At 43.5% G+C, this 15348-nt stretch overlaps 1 protein-coding gene across 1 annotated transcript in view; it reads right to left on the reverse strand.

Moving 5' to 3' along the window:
• DNAH3 (dynein axonemal heavy chain 3) overlaps nt 1-15348 on the reverse strand; it is a 1861430-nt gene that overhangs the window by 1521066 nt on the left and 325016 nt on the right. The window contains exon 14 of the mRNA XM_069647670.1: nt 11196-11380. Within this exon, the coding sequence (XP_069503771.1) occupies nt 11196-11380 (185 nt within the window). The remainder of the gene's footprint in view (nt 1-11195; nt 11381-15348) is intronic.

Consider the following 15348-nt stretch of genomic DNA (forward strand, 5'->3'; position numbering starts at 1 on the left):
CTAGACGTCCTGGGATGCGAGGATAAGAAGGTAAACTGGTTGTGCCCATCAGTCAGGGGAAGAAGACTCTCCAGCCGGGAGATCTTCTCTGTCGTCGGGAAGTGGTGAGCCGGTTCCGCAGGGCTCCACCGGCAGTGTCATCATAGCAGGTCGGCTCAGCTTCTCCCTCGTCGGATTCTTAGGTCCTGTGGCGACTTCTAAAGTTCCAGTCCCAAAAGCCCTGCTTTTATGCAGCACACCCCATTCACTCAGCCTATCTGTCAATCAAACATGCTAAGTGGTGAGCCGGCCGGCTCACCACTTGGGCCAATCACACAAGAGTGCGACTTGAGTTACCAAGGTAACTCAGTCTAGGGTGCCTAAACCCCCTCCCACGCCCCCTGTAGTACCCAGACAGAGTGGCGGCACCACTTTTGGAGGCTTCTGTGGAGAAGCCCGCCAAAAAGTGGAACAAAGGGCTCGACTTGGGTTGGTGTCACAGAGGAGAACACAAACGCCATTTTAGAATCGAGTCCTGGCAAAAAATACCAACCGGCAAATTAATATTAAATAAATAAACCGGCGGTATGTTCGAGGCTATGAGAATGAAATAGTTAAAGTTGGTAGCCTCAAACAATGGGAAAATCCCATAGAGATATATTCGCGGTCGAATATAAAAAGTAGTATCCACTGCCACCAACCAAAACTCGATCAGGGGAGGACGGAGACGTGCCCCCTCAACTAACAGACCCCGGGGCAATCAAATTGCCCCAACCAGTACGTCCACAATATGATGGTTTGTACTGGTTTCTGTTCATAATTTGGGACTAGTAAAGCCAATGGGGACTTTACATGCCCTGGGAGACAGTAGTCGGTCCCAGGGTATGGAGTCTATGGTGGGGTGTCACTATGACACCCCTGTGTCACTGCACGGAGGGTGCTGGTTAACACACATAGTAAAAACACATGAGACCCTATGGAGTAAAGGACCCCATAGCCTATAAAACACATTAGCAGTCAAAGAAACACCATAAATCCTGTCTAAGAGTGGGAGAAAAAGAGTCTCACTCTTGGCAGGAGAAAAAAACAAACTCCAGAAATCCAGCAAAGCTGCTGGGGGACTCACTAGGTTAGGAAATTCAGCCTAAACAGAGAATTCTCCCTAACAATCGTAAATGTCATGATCTCGGCAGCACTTTTGTAAAATTACAAATCCCTCGTTTTTTCCACAAAAGTTGTGCCAAGATTCTGAAATCCGCCCGTTCTCGACAGAAACAGGCAGATTGCAGGTAGAGCGCTGTTGTGCAGTGCGATGACGCCCAGGCCCACTTGAGAATTCTCGTGGTGCCTGGCCGACAAGAAAAGGCGCAGTGAAGCATGCTATTTAGCATGCTCACTGTGCCAACATAACAATCGGGCCCTGTGTTTCATCCCACGTAATCTCCTCACCACGCTGGGCCCTGTCTTCTCCCAGGTCATCCTCCTGCAGGACACCATCCCCAGGGTTGGGATCAGGAAGCATCTGCCTCCCCATGGCCTGTCCCCACCTTGACAGCTGGACCAAGCTCCACTGATCCATTCTGCAAAAGCTGGGCTATTTCTTATTGCATGAGCGGTTCTGGTGGAGGAAAAGTCAGCATGTTATTTTTTGGGGGAGGGCTTTGTTAAGAAGTGCAGGCAGTAACTCTTCATACAACTTGTAAGAACCATCCGTACAATGTAAATTATTGAAAGGCTTTCTTATCTTGTAGTGTCTTATCTTCCCCCCCTTGTGGGAGGTTTTTGTTTGTCACATGCAGTAAATAACAACAAGGGTTTAGGGAGGTGCTCAAAGTCCTCTCTGCTGGCCTCTCCTTATATGCACCTGCAACCATTTAACAGGTTGCAGGTGTGAGTCTGCAAGTCTAGTTGACTCACCATAGTTATTGGTATGCTGGGGACATTCCTGACCATCACAACGGTCTTCAGGCCTCTTCCTCGTTTCGGTACCAGAATGGGGAAATTACATGTTAGTGTGTACCACTCCTAGTCGCCTCTTCCTCATCCCAGTACTATAGTGGCATGAATGAGGGGAAATGGAGGGAAATGATTGGCAAAAGTCTATAAAAGCAGGGGGAGGATAAGATTGGTACTCACAAGGAAAAGGGGTATACCGTGTTTAAGGAAGGGATGGTATCAAACTGTGAAGACAGACACAAGTGATCACAGTTCAAGGGTGTTCATTGAACTTCAATTGGGTTAGCTGAATGCATATCTAAATCTAAGGATGGGAGCAAGCTATGGCCATCAAATAATAATAACGCAGTCCTAGTCAAGTCTCTGTCAAATAAAAGGGCCTATACTAATAAACCTATTGCCAATCCTTACTTCTAAATACAAAAAGGTGTGGGACAATTATGTATGCAAAAAGAAAAGTGTTCAAGAAATATGTCAGGACGGTTGAGCAGTTGGCTTCCCTTCAGCACGGGCCAAGGCGGCACATTTGAACTTTGCCCATACTCTGGCTTCTCGACCACGAGGATACAATCCAAAGCACAGGCATCTGGGCCTTCTGTTATAGCCTCTTTTCCAATAACAGTCTCGTACTGCAGAGGTTCTGTCGTAACAAACAAAGTCTCCAAGTTCCATTACTATCAGGATTTTTACATGCACAAGTTCTCGCTTTCAATGTTAATCGTGGGTCTCGTTATCTTCGACATACAATGCAGGATTCTTTAGTCTGGTTTCCTGGCCTTATGCTTTCTGCCTTGAAGGTTTCTTAAAAGTAACAGAGTCTGGTCAAAAAGGTCAAGGGTATTTTCCTTCTTACAAATCCTTCTGGGTTTGCAGTCTTTATCCCCTCGTTCAGCTACCGACTCGAAACTGCGGTTCCTTTGTGTGCTTTTCCTCACTCAGAGTGTGCTCTCATGCTCTGCCTTTTATCCATGTAGTGAGGTTTAATGGAAGTCAGGTGTGAGTGATTGTCAGTAACTGCCTGACTTCGCCTCACCATAGTAGCAGGAAATGTCAGGTACACGGCTCGGGTGTGAGTCTGTTTGCTCCCAGAGCGGGCTGTCCGTGTGAAAGTGCTGCAGTGGGAAAGGGAGTCGGGGGTAAGTTTCCCACATAGCCTACCTGGTAGTATGGGGTAAAGGTTTATAGGGAAGAGAGGGATACCGCGTCTTGCCATCCGGTGTCTCACTCCCACTCCCCCAAAACCCCTCACCGAGGTGATCTTCTCACACTGGTCCACCGCCAGGAACTGGATCCAAAAGCGATGGGTGTGTCCTGGCCACCTGGATGATAGATCCCCGGGGACTTGGGGGTGAGACACCTTCTGGTGACACACATTCTTTAACATAATCACATTGATTCATTAGCACAATGGCTCTACCCTCATCAGCCTGTCTCACAATTGTAACGTTGTACGAAGAAGCGGTTAGTGAAATTATGTTGTTTTGAGGCTAATTGAGGTGCCTGGTAACTGCTTTGCCTATAGTTGGTCTTTTACCCGTAGTTTCGAGTTTTGGAATGGGAGTCCCAGTGCATAATGACAGCTTCATATGCCTTTTTTACACACGTGGACCGTGATTCATTGGCTGTGTTTTTGTGATTCCTAGGTATATCGTATACCGCTTTTTGAATTTGGACAAGGAGAGTGATGCCTTGGACACATGGTAGCGAACCAAAGACTTTTGTGATTGGTGTACAATGATATATCTGATAGAGGTAACTATTTGTTTTGAATATTTTATGTGCAGTATGAGTTAAGTCCAATAGGCATATTTATTGAAGAGTATTTGTATTTGTGTTGTATTGCAGGTGGTCCTCAGGACTACAGTGGCGACTTTTTGCGCCTAGTGGAAATCTAGATGGTTCATGATTGAAAATTTGGTGATTAATATTTTGGAATACGCCCCATATGTATTACCAATAGCAGGTAATCATTGTTCATAATTTCTGAACCTTTCCAGGAATGGTGATGTGTTCATGTCCTTATCGTCCTTTTACACTGTTATTTAATATAAGTGTAGGTGACTACATTGGTATTGTTTACTCTTTATCGAAAACATTGAGGGTTCCTTTTTGTGTTGTAGGTTACTTCAAACATGAAAATGTGGTGATTGATATATTGGAATATGCCTCATATGTATCACCAATAGCAGGTTACTTCAAACAAGACCCTCTCCACCTAAGTGTTGAAGAAAACAACGGTATTTTAATGAAGTGTTCCCCTGAAGAATGTTCATCCTAATAGGGATTTGAAGAACAGAAACATGTTTAAGAATGTTCAGAACAGAAACATGGCGGGATTTGAGTTTTTTAGACACATTTAGGTTTTTTGTATGTGATGAGTGTTTTCATTTGTGTCCTGTGCATTTAATTGTGATGTTTAGGTAAATGTTACATAATGTTACATTAAGTTATTTGAATCACTTGCTTGTTGTTAGGGTTTATACTAGTTTTAACAAAATTGATTGTTTTTTTAATAAAATGTTTGTTGATTTTGAATTCGATGTATTACACAAGTCTATTTTTTCAAGACTAGTGAACTTTGGTGAACTCGGGACACTTGGGATCCTTGATACAGAGACAATGTGTTAAAAAATGATCCATCTCCTTTGTATATTAATGTAATCTATTACCCTGTTGGTAGAGTTGGATCTCTTTGGTGAACAGGGTCGCTGCTTTTGCAGACACCTATAGAAATGTACCGGCACATGCATGGTGCCTACCCCATTTTGCAGGGCGGCATCAGCACACAAATGCGAAAGTCAATCAACAGGCAAATACATGATGTCTACCCCATGATGCAGGGTAGCAGCAGCACAAAAACTGCGACCAGAGGTGAGGGGTACACACAGCATCACAGGTAACCAGAGGGGGGATGAGGGACACATACACAGCATCACAGGTGACCTGGGGTGAGGGGCACCCACAGCATCACAGGCGACCAGGGGATGGCATTTTCTAGGGTTGTGCTAGAAGGAAGAAAAGGGAAAAGAGTCACAATATCCCACAAATGCTGCTGGGACTGAGGGGTCATCATGAAAAGGAAATGGGGGATACCATGTCTCACCCAAGGACATCCCTCCTACCACTCCCCAAGTCTCCCCTACCCAGGTGATCCTCCCTCGCATCTGCACCCTCAGGGTCGGAATCCACGAGTGATGGTCCTTCCCTGGCCACCTGCGTAGAGGATGTTTGGGAGAACCTCCCAAATGCCATAGCTACACCAAGATCAAGTGCATGAGACATTCAGGGTATTGAGTGCTATGGTTTCAGCTGCAAACATATCCCTCTTTTGTGAGCTGAAAAGTGTATCAGAAGGAACAATCCAGTGTTTTGCAGATGCAGACCTTTTCCCCACTGCTGTAAGGTTGTCTGTAAGAACTCCATTAAAAAACAACAACAGTGATCTTTTGGCCAGTGACGCCATTTAATCAAAATGTCAAGGGCAGCGGAAGTGACATCACACAACCCTTGACCTCTGATGAAATCACAGGATGTGGTGTCTTTTGACCCCACCCCAAGTGACGTGATGGCACACAACCTTTCACCCCTTGACAAAACAGGAAGTGGCATCACATAGCATTGTTCCTCAGTACACTTAGGAAAATCTGGTTACAATATCATTGTAACATGATATACATTTCATACAAGAATGGATCACCACATGTAGCGTTAATATCAGTGTGTATAGGCCCATATTACCAAATAACTGTGAATGTAAGTAGATGTTCAACCAAACAACCTGGGCAATTGTACATCACTTGGGCTAAACTCTAAACAGACAGAGCATCTCGAAGAGGCCTAAACCCCAAAGCGCAGACATCCAGTGCCTACCAAATGTCTGGCCAGAGACTGGAAACAGCAATTGATCAATACAAGTCCAACCAGAAAAACAATGCTCAGGAGGGTTGCCAAGAGCTGTGCCAGTGGTTATGAATGATTTGAAACCTTTCAGCCATCACCTGTTTTGCTTATTTTTTTATTTTTATTTATTTTTTTATTTTATTCGGTTTATAGAAACCTTTAAAATATTTTACAAACTATCAACAAAACAACAAATAACATGCATCATTTTCCGTCGTTAAGCAGGGTCCTCACCTCCTCCCTCTCCCGCCAGCGTCTATTAAGTCCAACCCTCCATTTGGCCAGTGCCAACGTCCTGGACAACATCGTCCAGGTTAAGTCGCACTTCAATTATTCGTAAGAAGTTCGTTAGTGGATTTAGCAGTTTTAAGTCAATTCCATTGAACATATGTCCTCACCAATCATCCGCGCACAATGACGGATGACTTACGCTCCACGGACCTCATTACGAAGCTTTTTGCAGAAAAGGACCAGATGCTTCAATGATTCGGGAGCACTTAAGCAAAATCTGCAAGAAAGATTTGGGCTTTTGTTGCATTTCCACATCTGTAAACGCTCCTTTGTTCTAAATAGATTCATGCGAAATAACAAAGCGTCTGCGTGCGTTGGGATCTGGGAATAAACTGATGTAGCGTTGTGCCGTATTGAAGGCACGAGCTTCAGCTGGTACATCTATCATCAATTTCGCAGCAGCTCTTTGGGCGCAAGTTCTCTCCCAATCTATGTGCCAGATTTTTGTTTTCGCAGCGTCCAGGTTTTCGTGGAGCATATCAATCTTGATGTCAAAATCAACTAGTATGCTTTCGCATCTTTGGATCCACATAGCCACTAAGTTCTGTCCTTTGGCCGTTGCAGTGTGCAGGATTTGGAACTGGAGGATGTTTTCTCGGGCACGTGTCTTTCGAAATAAGGATAACAGGTTCCAAGTAATTCTAGCTTGAAGAGAAATCAGGGATAATTCATATCTAATACATGCAGTCATCGTTCCTCGAGGAAGGCCCAGTACATTTGTCCAAAATTGGTTCTCTAAGGAGGACCATAATTCGTGAGTGCATCCCAGGGCATTTTCTGCCCCGTAGATTAGAACTGGAGTGACCTTCTGTTGGTAAAACAGTCTCAATGGTTCATAAGAGAACTTCCCAAATTTCCTTTTTATAATTAAGGCTTGGCTGGCTAGCTGAGCACATTTCCTTTTGGTCTCATCTCTCCAGGGACCGTCATTAATACAGGAACTTAGGACCATTCCCAGGTATTTCACACTTTGAGATCTCTTCAGTGTTGCTCGCCCAGGGTCCATCTGAACTTTTTCGCTATTTTCGAGGACCCTCCTTTCAAGTTCTTAAATGTTAGGATTTCGCTTTTATTTGGGTTGATCAACAGCTGGTTCTCACTTACATATCGCTGAATGGCGTCAAGTTTTCTTTGTAAGCCGATGGCTGTTAAATCCATTATGACAAGATCATCGGCGTAGAGAAGCCAGCTTATGTGTGATTTATTTATTTTCGGCGGGAATGAATTCACTACCTCTATTGCAGTGCTAATGTCCGATATAAACAAGCTAAATATAGATGCAGCAAGCGGGCAGCCTTGTTTAACGCCCTTGCCTGTAGCTATTGCTGTTGATAATGTTCCAGCTTGATCCAAGCAAATCTTTATGGATGTTTCCGTGTGAAGCTCCTGGATAGCAGATACAAGGTCTTCCGGGCAGCCCCACCGTCGCAATTTTGCCCACAGGAGGTTGCGGTCAATGGTATCAAAAGCGCTTGAAAAGTCAATGAACGCCAGATGTACTACAGTGTTGAATTTGATGGCCTCCATTTTTGCCAGGTTAAGTACTAAAAGATTTAGGGAGCAACCAACTTGTTTAACAAAACCCGCCTGTCTGGCGTCCACATGTCCTGTATTTGCAGCCCACTGAACCAACTTCTGTTGGAATGTGGTGGCGTAAACCTTGCCCAGGACGTCTAATAGTGCCACCGGCCGATAGTTTTTTGGGTTTGATCTGTCCCCTTTTTTATAAATTGGTATTATGATCGCCGTTTTCCATGATTTTGGAGATTTACCTGCAATGTTTATTCTTTCGAATAGAGCTACACATATCTCTGCCCAAATCTCGGGATGCTGTTTCAAGGTAAAGATCGTTAGGCCGTCTGGGCCCGGTGCTCTTGAATTATTGGCCCTTTTGATTATGGCTACGATGTCATCTTTGCAATATGTGATGGTTCGGGGTGACAGTGATAGTTTAGACTCTTCACCCGTGGTTTTATTGCCCCTGTGTAGCTCCTCAAAGTAAGTTTTGCTTATTTGATAAGTAACCCACAGTTTGTTTTGTTAGATAGGAGATAGAGGGGAAGGATATGTTGCAGGTCACAGTAATTGCATTTTTTTTATGTAGACAGCAGCAGCAGCTCAATGACATCAACCCTAGAAAAGGCCCATTTTATTATTTTCTTTGGTCCTTTATAGCTTGCTTAATGCTAGCCTCCTCCAGCTTCTAAGCACTGGAACAAGAACTGAAACCATTTTGCATTGCATCCTCTTGTTCCAAAATCAAGTGTGTTGGCCCTGATCCTTCCAAATATATACGTTTTTGCTTGAGGAAGCAACAGATAACTTACTTCAAAGGTGGAGGGCAACTTGATGTAAATTAACTATCTCACCTTGTGTCTATCTACAGTGTGTCTGTGATGTATATCTGGCCGATCTGAGTCAGGTCACTCAGTGTACAGGCAGAAGCCACTGGGGTACGCCCCTCTCATCACAGGCCCACTGGCTCACTGGAAGTGCAAAGCAGACAACGAGAAACACTGATGAGATTTGCGGTCATGCTGTGCTATCAGTGAGTAGTGCAGGCTGCCCTTACCCATTCCCAGCTACCTAGACGTAGCCCCCCCCATACCCTTCTTGTTGCTACAGTACTGGGTATGAGCTGCACAAACAGCCCTGTCTCTGAACCCAACCATCAGGAATTTTTCACTAATGGACTGCCAACCCGTTAGTGATGGCGGCTTCATGGTGTTTCCTGCATCCCTGTTATTTATACAGCTAACAAGATCTACATTCCAGGTGTAAAAACCTGTGGTACATTTAGCTGCATTTACAACTGCCTTTTTCAGGTGCGACGCAGAGGTCTTCTCTTGGCACTGCCTCTTTGTTCAGTGACCCAGGGGTAGCCAGGAAAGGTCTAGGAGTAGCAGAGGGGGGTGGGTAGGGGTAGCAGCTGCTACCCCAGGCAACACCCAAATGAAATACCTGTCTTTGGTTCAAGTATATCTCTTAAGGCCTCTCTTCACCGCTATGCAATGAATTGCTGGAAAATAGAAAATCCACATAACAGTATCTGGATGGGCATGACCCTATCAGCAATTTCAGGACCCAATGCGATTCCTGGATAGCAATGGAACGTGGTTTGCTGCGCATGTGTGATGTTAGGGATTAAGACTGAACTTGTGAATGTCCGCGGGGAAGGAGGTTGATCATTGCACTCTCAATTAAGCAGGACTGATACATGTGTGGCATGAGTATCTTGACTTCATAAGTGTTTGTAGTTAGTACAGACAGGTTACTAGGAACAGTTAGAGGGGAGTTGGGTACTGCTTAAAGCATTGCCAAAGAAGTTTTAAAGTCCAAATAAAAATAAGAATGTGTGCCACAAGTGGAACAGGGAGAGACCAGAATATTTCCTGAAGAAGCCATTCGATTCTTTCAACAGAGGGGTCAGAAGATCATTGATTTGAGCAAGTGAGTCAATGATTTCCCCTTACAAGGTCTGGCAATTTCTAAGCAATCCTCAAATCAGAGAGAAGTGCCAGGGGAGGGAGGAAGGGAGGAGAGATCAAGTAGCTCGTAAGTGGTTCGGTTTGGTGGCTCATAAGTGCAGAGAGGCTGACAAGGATTTAAGGGGGCAAGATTAGGGAAATAAAGTGGACTAGGTGTTGAAGCTAGAAACTAATATTATATATATGTTGTGTTTGCATAGCAAGAAGCATCTGCTAAACTGAGGTACTTTGTTATTTATTTTATCCCACTTCCCTCTCCCCTTTAGCTCATTGGGTGCAGTTTTTGGTCACTAGTGACTGTGAGAAGGGAGGGTTGGGGACTGGTGGGGCATAGCAGCTCCTGCAGTAGTTGTTGCCTGTGACCTTGACAGATTGAAAGGCCCAACCTTTTTTCATTCCCACAGCTGCTGTTGTTGGCCTCAATTGGATGCCCGTTTGCAAAAAGGTGGCTGTACTTCGATTACAGAATCAAGCCCTACAACAACATTTACAGGCACTTACTAATAGGGTTACCTTTTTTATACCCTAGTCAGACCCCATTGTCTCAGGTCCACGATCCTTACCAGAAACTAAAGAGCTTTCTGATTGCAGGCAGACCACTATTCCAGTAGTTTCTAAGGGCGGGATCCTGTTCCCCCAGTTAGTAAAGCAATTCACAGATGCTTGAGCACCGATGTGCTCATATCTGTAGTTGCCCCAGAATGTTACAAACTGAGATCCTACAAGACTACAATGGGTTTATGATTTTGTGGGGGTTCCTTTTGTGGAGGATAGAGACAAGGCCTATTCTGTCTGCAGACAAGGTCTGCAGTAAAGAGGATTTTTATTCTCTCATCTTTCCAGGGGATGGTGCAACATGGCCTATTCCTTTAGTCATGCCAGATAATCCATTATTATAATAGTTGGATTTGATCAAGACAGAAATGTAGAAGATGTTTCATCAGAGAACTAATATCCAAGTTGTTTACAATGAGGTACATGAATTGAAACAAGGGGGTATGGATTTGATCCACTACATAATATACTTATTTTAGAGGCAAGTTGGTCAGAGAAAAAGAAGTTGCCTCCTTTCTTAATTATGCTTCAGCAGCCTTTGCAACTGTATCTTTCCCCGGAATATCTTTCTGTGTTGAATACATTATCAAAGCAGGGCAACTGTGCATCACCTAAACCACGAGCATCCAGTTCATGGGTTGCCAACCCAACCCCACGGATCCTGACAGAGCATTTCTAAGGCCATTTCCTTCATTATAACTCGATAAATGCAAACATTAATTTGGCTTCCCTTATTCCTAGTGAAAAATATTTTTTATAAGGATGCACCAAAACATGATCCAGGTTATAATAGGTTTCCCAGCTAAGGAATGAATGTAAAAGGATTTCAATGTTCAAAATGGAGTAGCCCCGCTATTTTCATATGATGTAAACCGCCTGTGTCCTCCCCCGGCCGAAGCAAGGTTGGGACCACAGCAGTGCAACATATTGTCCAGGGCGTGGGTACACTTCTGCATATGTGCCCTGCTTAATATTAGTAGTGTTTTTAATGGGGTTTTGCATATTATTTTTGGTATGCCAACTTACAGTGAAGGTCGGCATAGTCCAGCAGAAATAGTAGTCGACTCGCTGCCTCAGAGATCTCATCCTTCAGCTTGTACACAGTGACATCGTTAGACTTGTTGAGGAACTCAGTCAGGGCCACCAGGTCCTGCGTTGTGGGCGGAATTTCGTTGGCTCTCTCTGCAATGGCAGTATATTTATCGCAGATGCTGGAATCAAACAAAAGTATGCAAACGTTGGTGTGATGATTTCATGTTACATATCCAATGGCAAACGTGCAAGGTTGTGTATGGAATATTTTTTTGTAAATAGTTCTTAACAGGTTTAAAGTCTGTGCAGTCTTTATGGAACAGGCTCTTTAGAAATGAACAGAAAGACGAAAACGATTCCCAGGACACTGGTTATCATTACAAGGAAACAAACATTGTGGTGGCATGTGACAAGGGCACAGGGAATCAAGCGCTGTAAATAGCCGAGATACGTTTCAGCGTTATTGCAATTCTCTGCTGTGGTCACTGCTGTGGCACTGAGGCGCTCTTCACCCAATTCCAGAGCTACACAGCTTTGGGACAACTCCCCATGCACTGTCCTCCTGTCCATCACGTATTCCTTGCCATGCATTACTACATAAACAGGACCCGTGTCCTCTTTTTTTTTTTATAATGTGTTGTATATGTCTTAGTAATCCATGTATAATTACATATAGCAAGAATGGCAATTTAAAAATTGCATTATTAACAATATACATCGAAAATAAATTGTTATGAACTACAAATTACGAATTGACATAGTCTTAAAATAACACAAATATACAGTAATACCCTAGCACAAATGATGCACCAGAGTGGTGGTATGCATTCAAATCAGTGCCTACATCTATTATACATAGGTTAAGATTATATGGTTAAACGTTGCCTAGGCAATATACATTTTCATATTAATGTTAATAAAAAGGTAAAACAGCATCAAGACATACAATGGAGGATAAAGACATACAAGACTTAGCAAAACAGAAAACATCAGCACATAATGTATATTGTGAGGAAAATATATAATCAACACACTATAAAAATGTATTTAAAAAGAGATGAATGACAATCAAGCACTTCAGGAGATTGATAACATGGGTATCGTGATCAAAATAACTAAGACCAGTTAATGATTTAGTATTACTGGGATATATTATTAAAGATGCACATTTCATATAATATTCTCAATATCATATGTAGCACAACTTATATTCTGTAACTGAAATATTCTGCATTTTTCCAGTTACTAGTGATCTTTTGGAATGCAATCATAATTGAAAGGTGAAGTAACCTCAGAGATGCAATGATTTTACCATATACATCAGCTAAGGGACCAAGAATAAGATTAGATGGTATCAGCACAGTAGAAAAACAAAATAATGTGTGTAGAATAGACCAAACATTAGTCCTAACATTAGAGATTCTTTTCTAGTTAAATAAAATACCTAAAAGAAGCATCCAGACCATTACACTCTTTAGAAAATAAGATAATCTTTTAGGAGTATACACAAATCATGTGAGGAATCTAAAACATTGGGTAAGGTCTGCTAACAATGACATTTTAAAATATGTAAGTAAGATGTTTTCTTTCCAAGTTTCAGTATCAGTTTTTTTAATAGAGTATAGTTTCTATTGCACTTGGGCTTTCAATTTAGTATCATCCTTTGCAGAAGTACATATTCACTTATAAAACAATAGACACCTTAGTATTGGTTTTTAAGGATGTAAGCGTTGACATTTTTGGAGGAGATTTAAGTAATAACGTATTATATTGTAACTGAGATAAATGGTTTGAGTGATCAAAGCATGTTTTGTGAACACAAGATTATTATGTCCATAGTACTTATGCAAGGAGTTAAATAGAAAGAATTTGCCTGATATACAAAATACATTTATCTTAGCAGTCCTGCTACAAAACTGGATGAGCATTAAACAAAAAGTTTAGATTGTACCAAAGAATCATTATCAATTGATGCTGCCATTCAGGTAATGCCAATTTTCTTTGAAATATAAAAAAAATTGCCAGTTTTGTAAAAAGGGTGAAAATGACGACGGTAAGAAATCCTTCTCATATTTAACGGAAGCACTCTGTATTTCATCATCTCGATAAATGCTACCATCGATCATACCTGTATAAAGTTGTGTGAACATTAGCACTTGCCACACCAACTAAGCTGTGGATATTTGGCAGGGTATGGACCGAAGAGAGTTGTGAATGAAGGCAGACACCGCCCATGGACATAATTGCAAGCATTAGCATTGCGACATTCCAAAGGGGGTTGGAGCGGTAACATGAATGAGCAACCGAATAAAATGATGAATGCCGAGCAGCCCCAACACATGGAGGGAGTAAACCCGGGTTTACCGATGCCACCCTCTTACTAGATTGGGAATGCATTCTGGGCTAGACTGCAGGGGACGCACAAATGCCTGGCTGCCCCGCATACAAACAGGGGCCATGTAGGCAGCCGGTGCCCAACTTGGGCAAGGTTATGCATATGAACAGATGCCATATGGGAAAGGGACCATGAGTGTCGTACAGCCCTGATTTGGAAGTAGACACGGAGATGCACACACACACCCCACCTGATTAGAAATACAGAAATTTAGAGCCTCACTTCAAGACAGCAATGCCAATTAACCAACCCACTAACAACTTCACCCTCTGCATACACCTCTCAAATTCTAACCAAACACAACCACAAACCTACAATACAACAATCCGCACAAACTTCACTACACTACAATAACAAAACAAAGCACACATAGACCCACACAACAGCACACAACGTCTTCCGACAGTACAGCACCCCAAGCCCAGCCACGGAATTCCAGGCTGAGGCCGCCAACAGCACATCACCGCTCTCTTCCACTTCTCCAGCTCATCCCCACTACCCCCCCCACCCCTCCTTTTTTTCAGAGCCGCCAGAGCGCCAGGGGACCACTCCAGTGGTTATAGTGCACGGTACAAATATCCTTTAATGTTACCATTAACATCTGCTTCAGCTCAGGATCACCCCTTTTTGGGTTTTTGCTTACTCTCTAATCACCTGTGTCCCTTTTCGAATTGTTGTCTTCCAGTTCACCCCTCTCCATCCCCCATAGTCTCTCTCTATCTCTCTCCTTCTTGGGTATTCAGTAACCCCTTATGGGTGCATTAAAGGATTCAGCTTCACCCCCTTGGAGTGCTTTTCTCTCCCTTTTGAATTTGATAGCCGTCATGGGTTGTTGGGCACAATGCTACACCCTCAGAGCGTTTCTCTTTGTCTCTTGGATTCAGTAACTCCTTGTGGGTTATTAGATTCAGCTTCACCGCCTCAGAGTGTTTTCTCTCTGTTTGGTATTTGGCAACCCCTCTTGGGTTGTTACTTTCCTGCTCACTCCCTCTGGGTCTTTCCATTGTTCTCGGGTCTCTGGTACCCCCACAGGGGCTTTTGGTTGCTTTGTTCGGTTTTATCACGTCCGTGTTCCCCTTTGTAACTCTATGGAGCTCGGCCACTTTCTCCTCAATGTAAACCACGCAACTTTGTACTGCAGTGTTCTTCGTCAGGGAAGGCATTAGCTCGGATCATGTTCATTCTGTATTTCTCAGGCTGTTGGTTAATTGCAGTTCCTTTTCTGGTCAGGCACTGTGCTTCAAATGCAGAAGGTCGCTGCATCAGCAGTAGTTTGGTCCTCTTCATGCAGAGACATTGGGGCTAAGGACTCTCACCCCTCCTGTGCTCGGTGGCGTTACGCAGGTTCTCCGTCCACCACTTATTGGACATGGTCGGATCTCCAGGTTCTATTGGCTCTGCGCTACTGCCAAGGCTCAGGCTGTACGAGCTTTGCTCACGCTGCCCCTCTCCCAGCCACAGCTTCACTCTGCAGCAGAAGCTCCAATGTCCTCCACAGAACCCTCTCCATCCTTGTATCAGAGATATAAAACTTATTTCCACAGGTCTCTCTATGCTGGACTATCTGAATAGCTTATACCTGGGTGGTCAGGCCTAACTAATTGCATGACCAAAAAGAGTTCAAAATGTTGCAGTCCTCATTCTTCTAAGAATTGGGGTCAGGGTCAGACATCTCTCTAACCCTTCTTTGTTAAACACTGCCTCCCTAGAACTGTAAGCGTAGACTTCACATCCTTGTGCATTACTTTAAAT

This window comes from Ambystoma mexicanum, chromosome 2q (assembly GCF_040938575.1).
Source record: "Ambystoma mexicanum isolate Mex_15411 chromosome 2q, UKY_AmexF1_1, whole genome shotgun sequence".
NCBI classification, from domain to species: Eukaryota; Metazoa; Chordata; class Amphibia; order Caudata; family Ambystomatidae; genus Ambystoma; species Ambystoma mexicanum.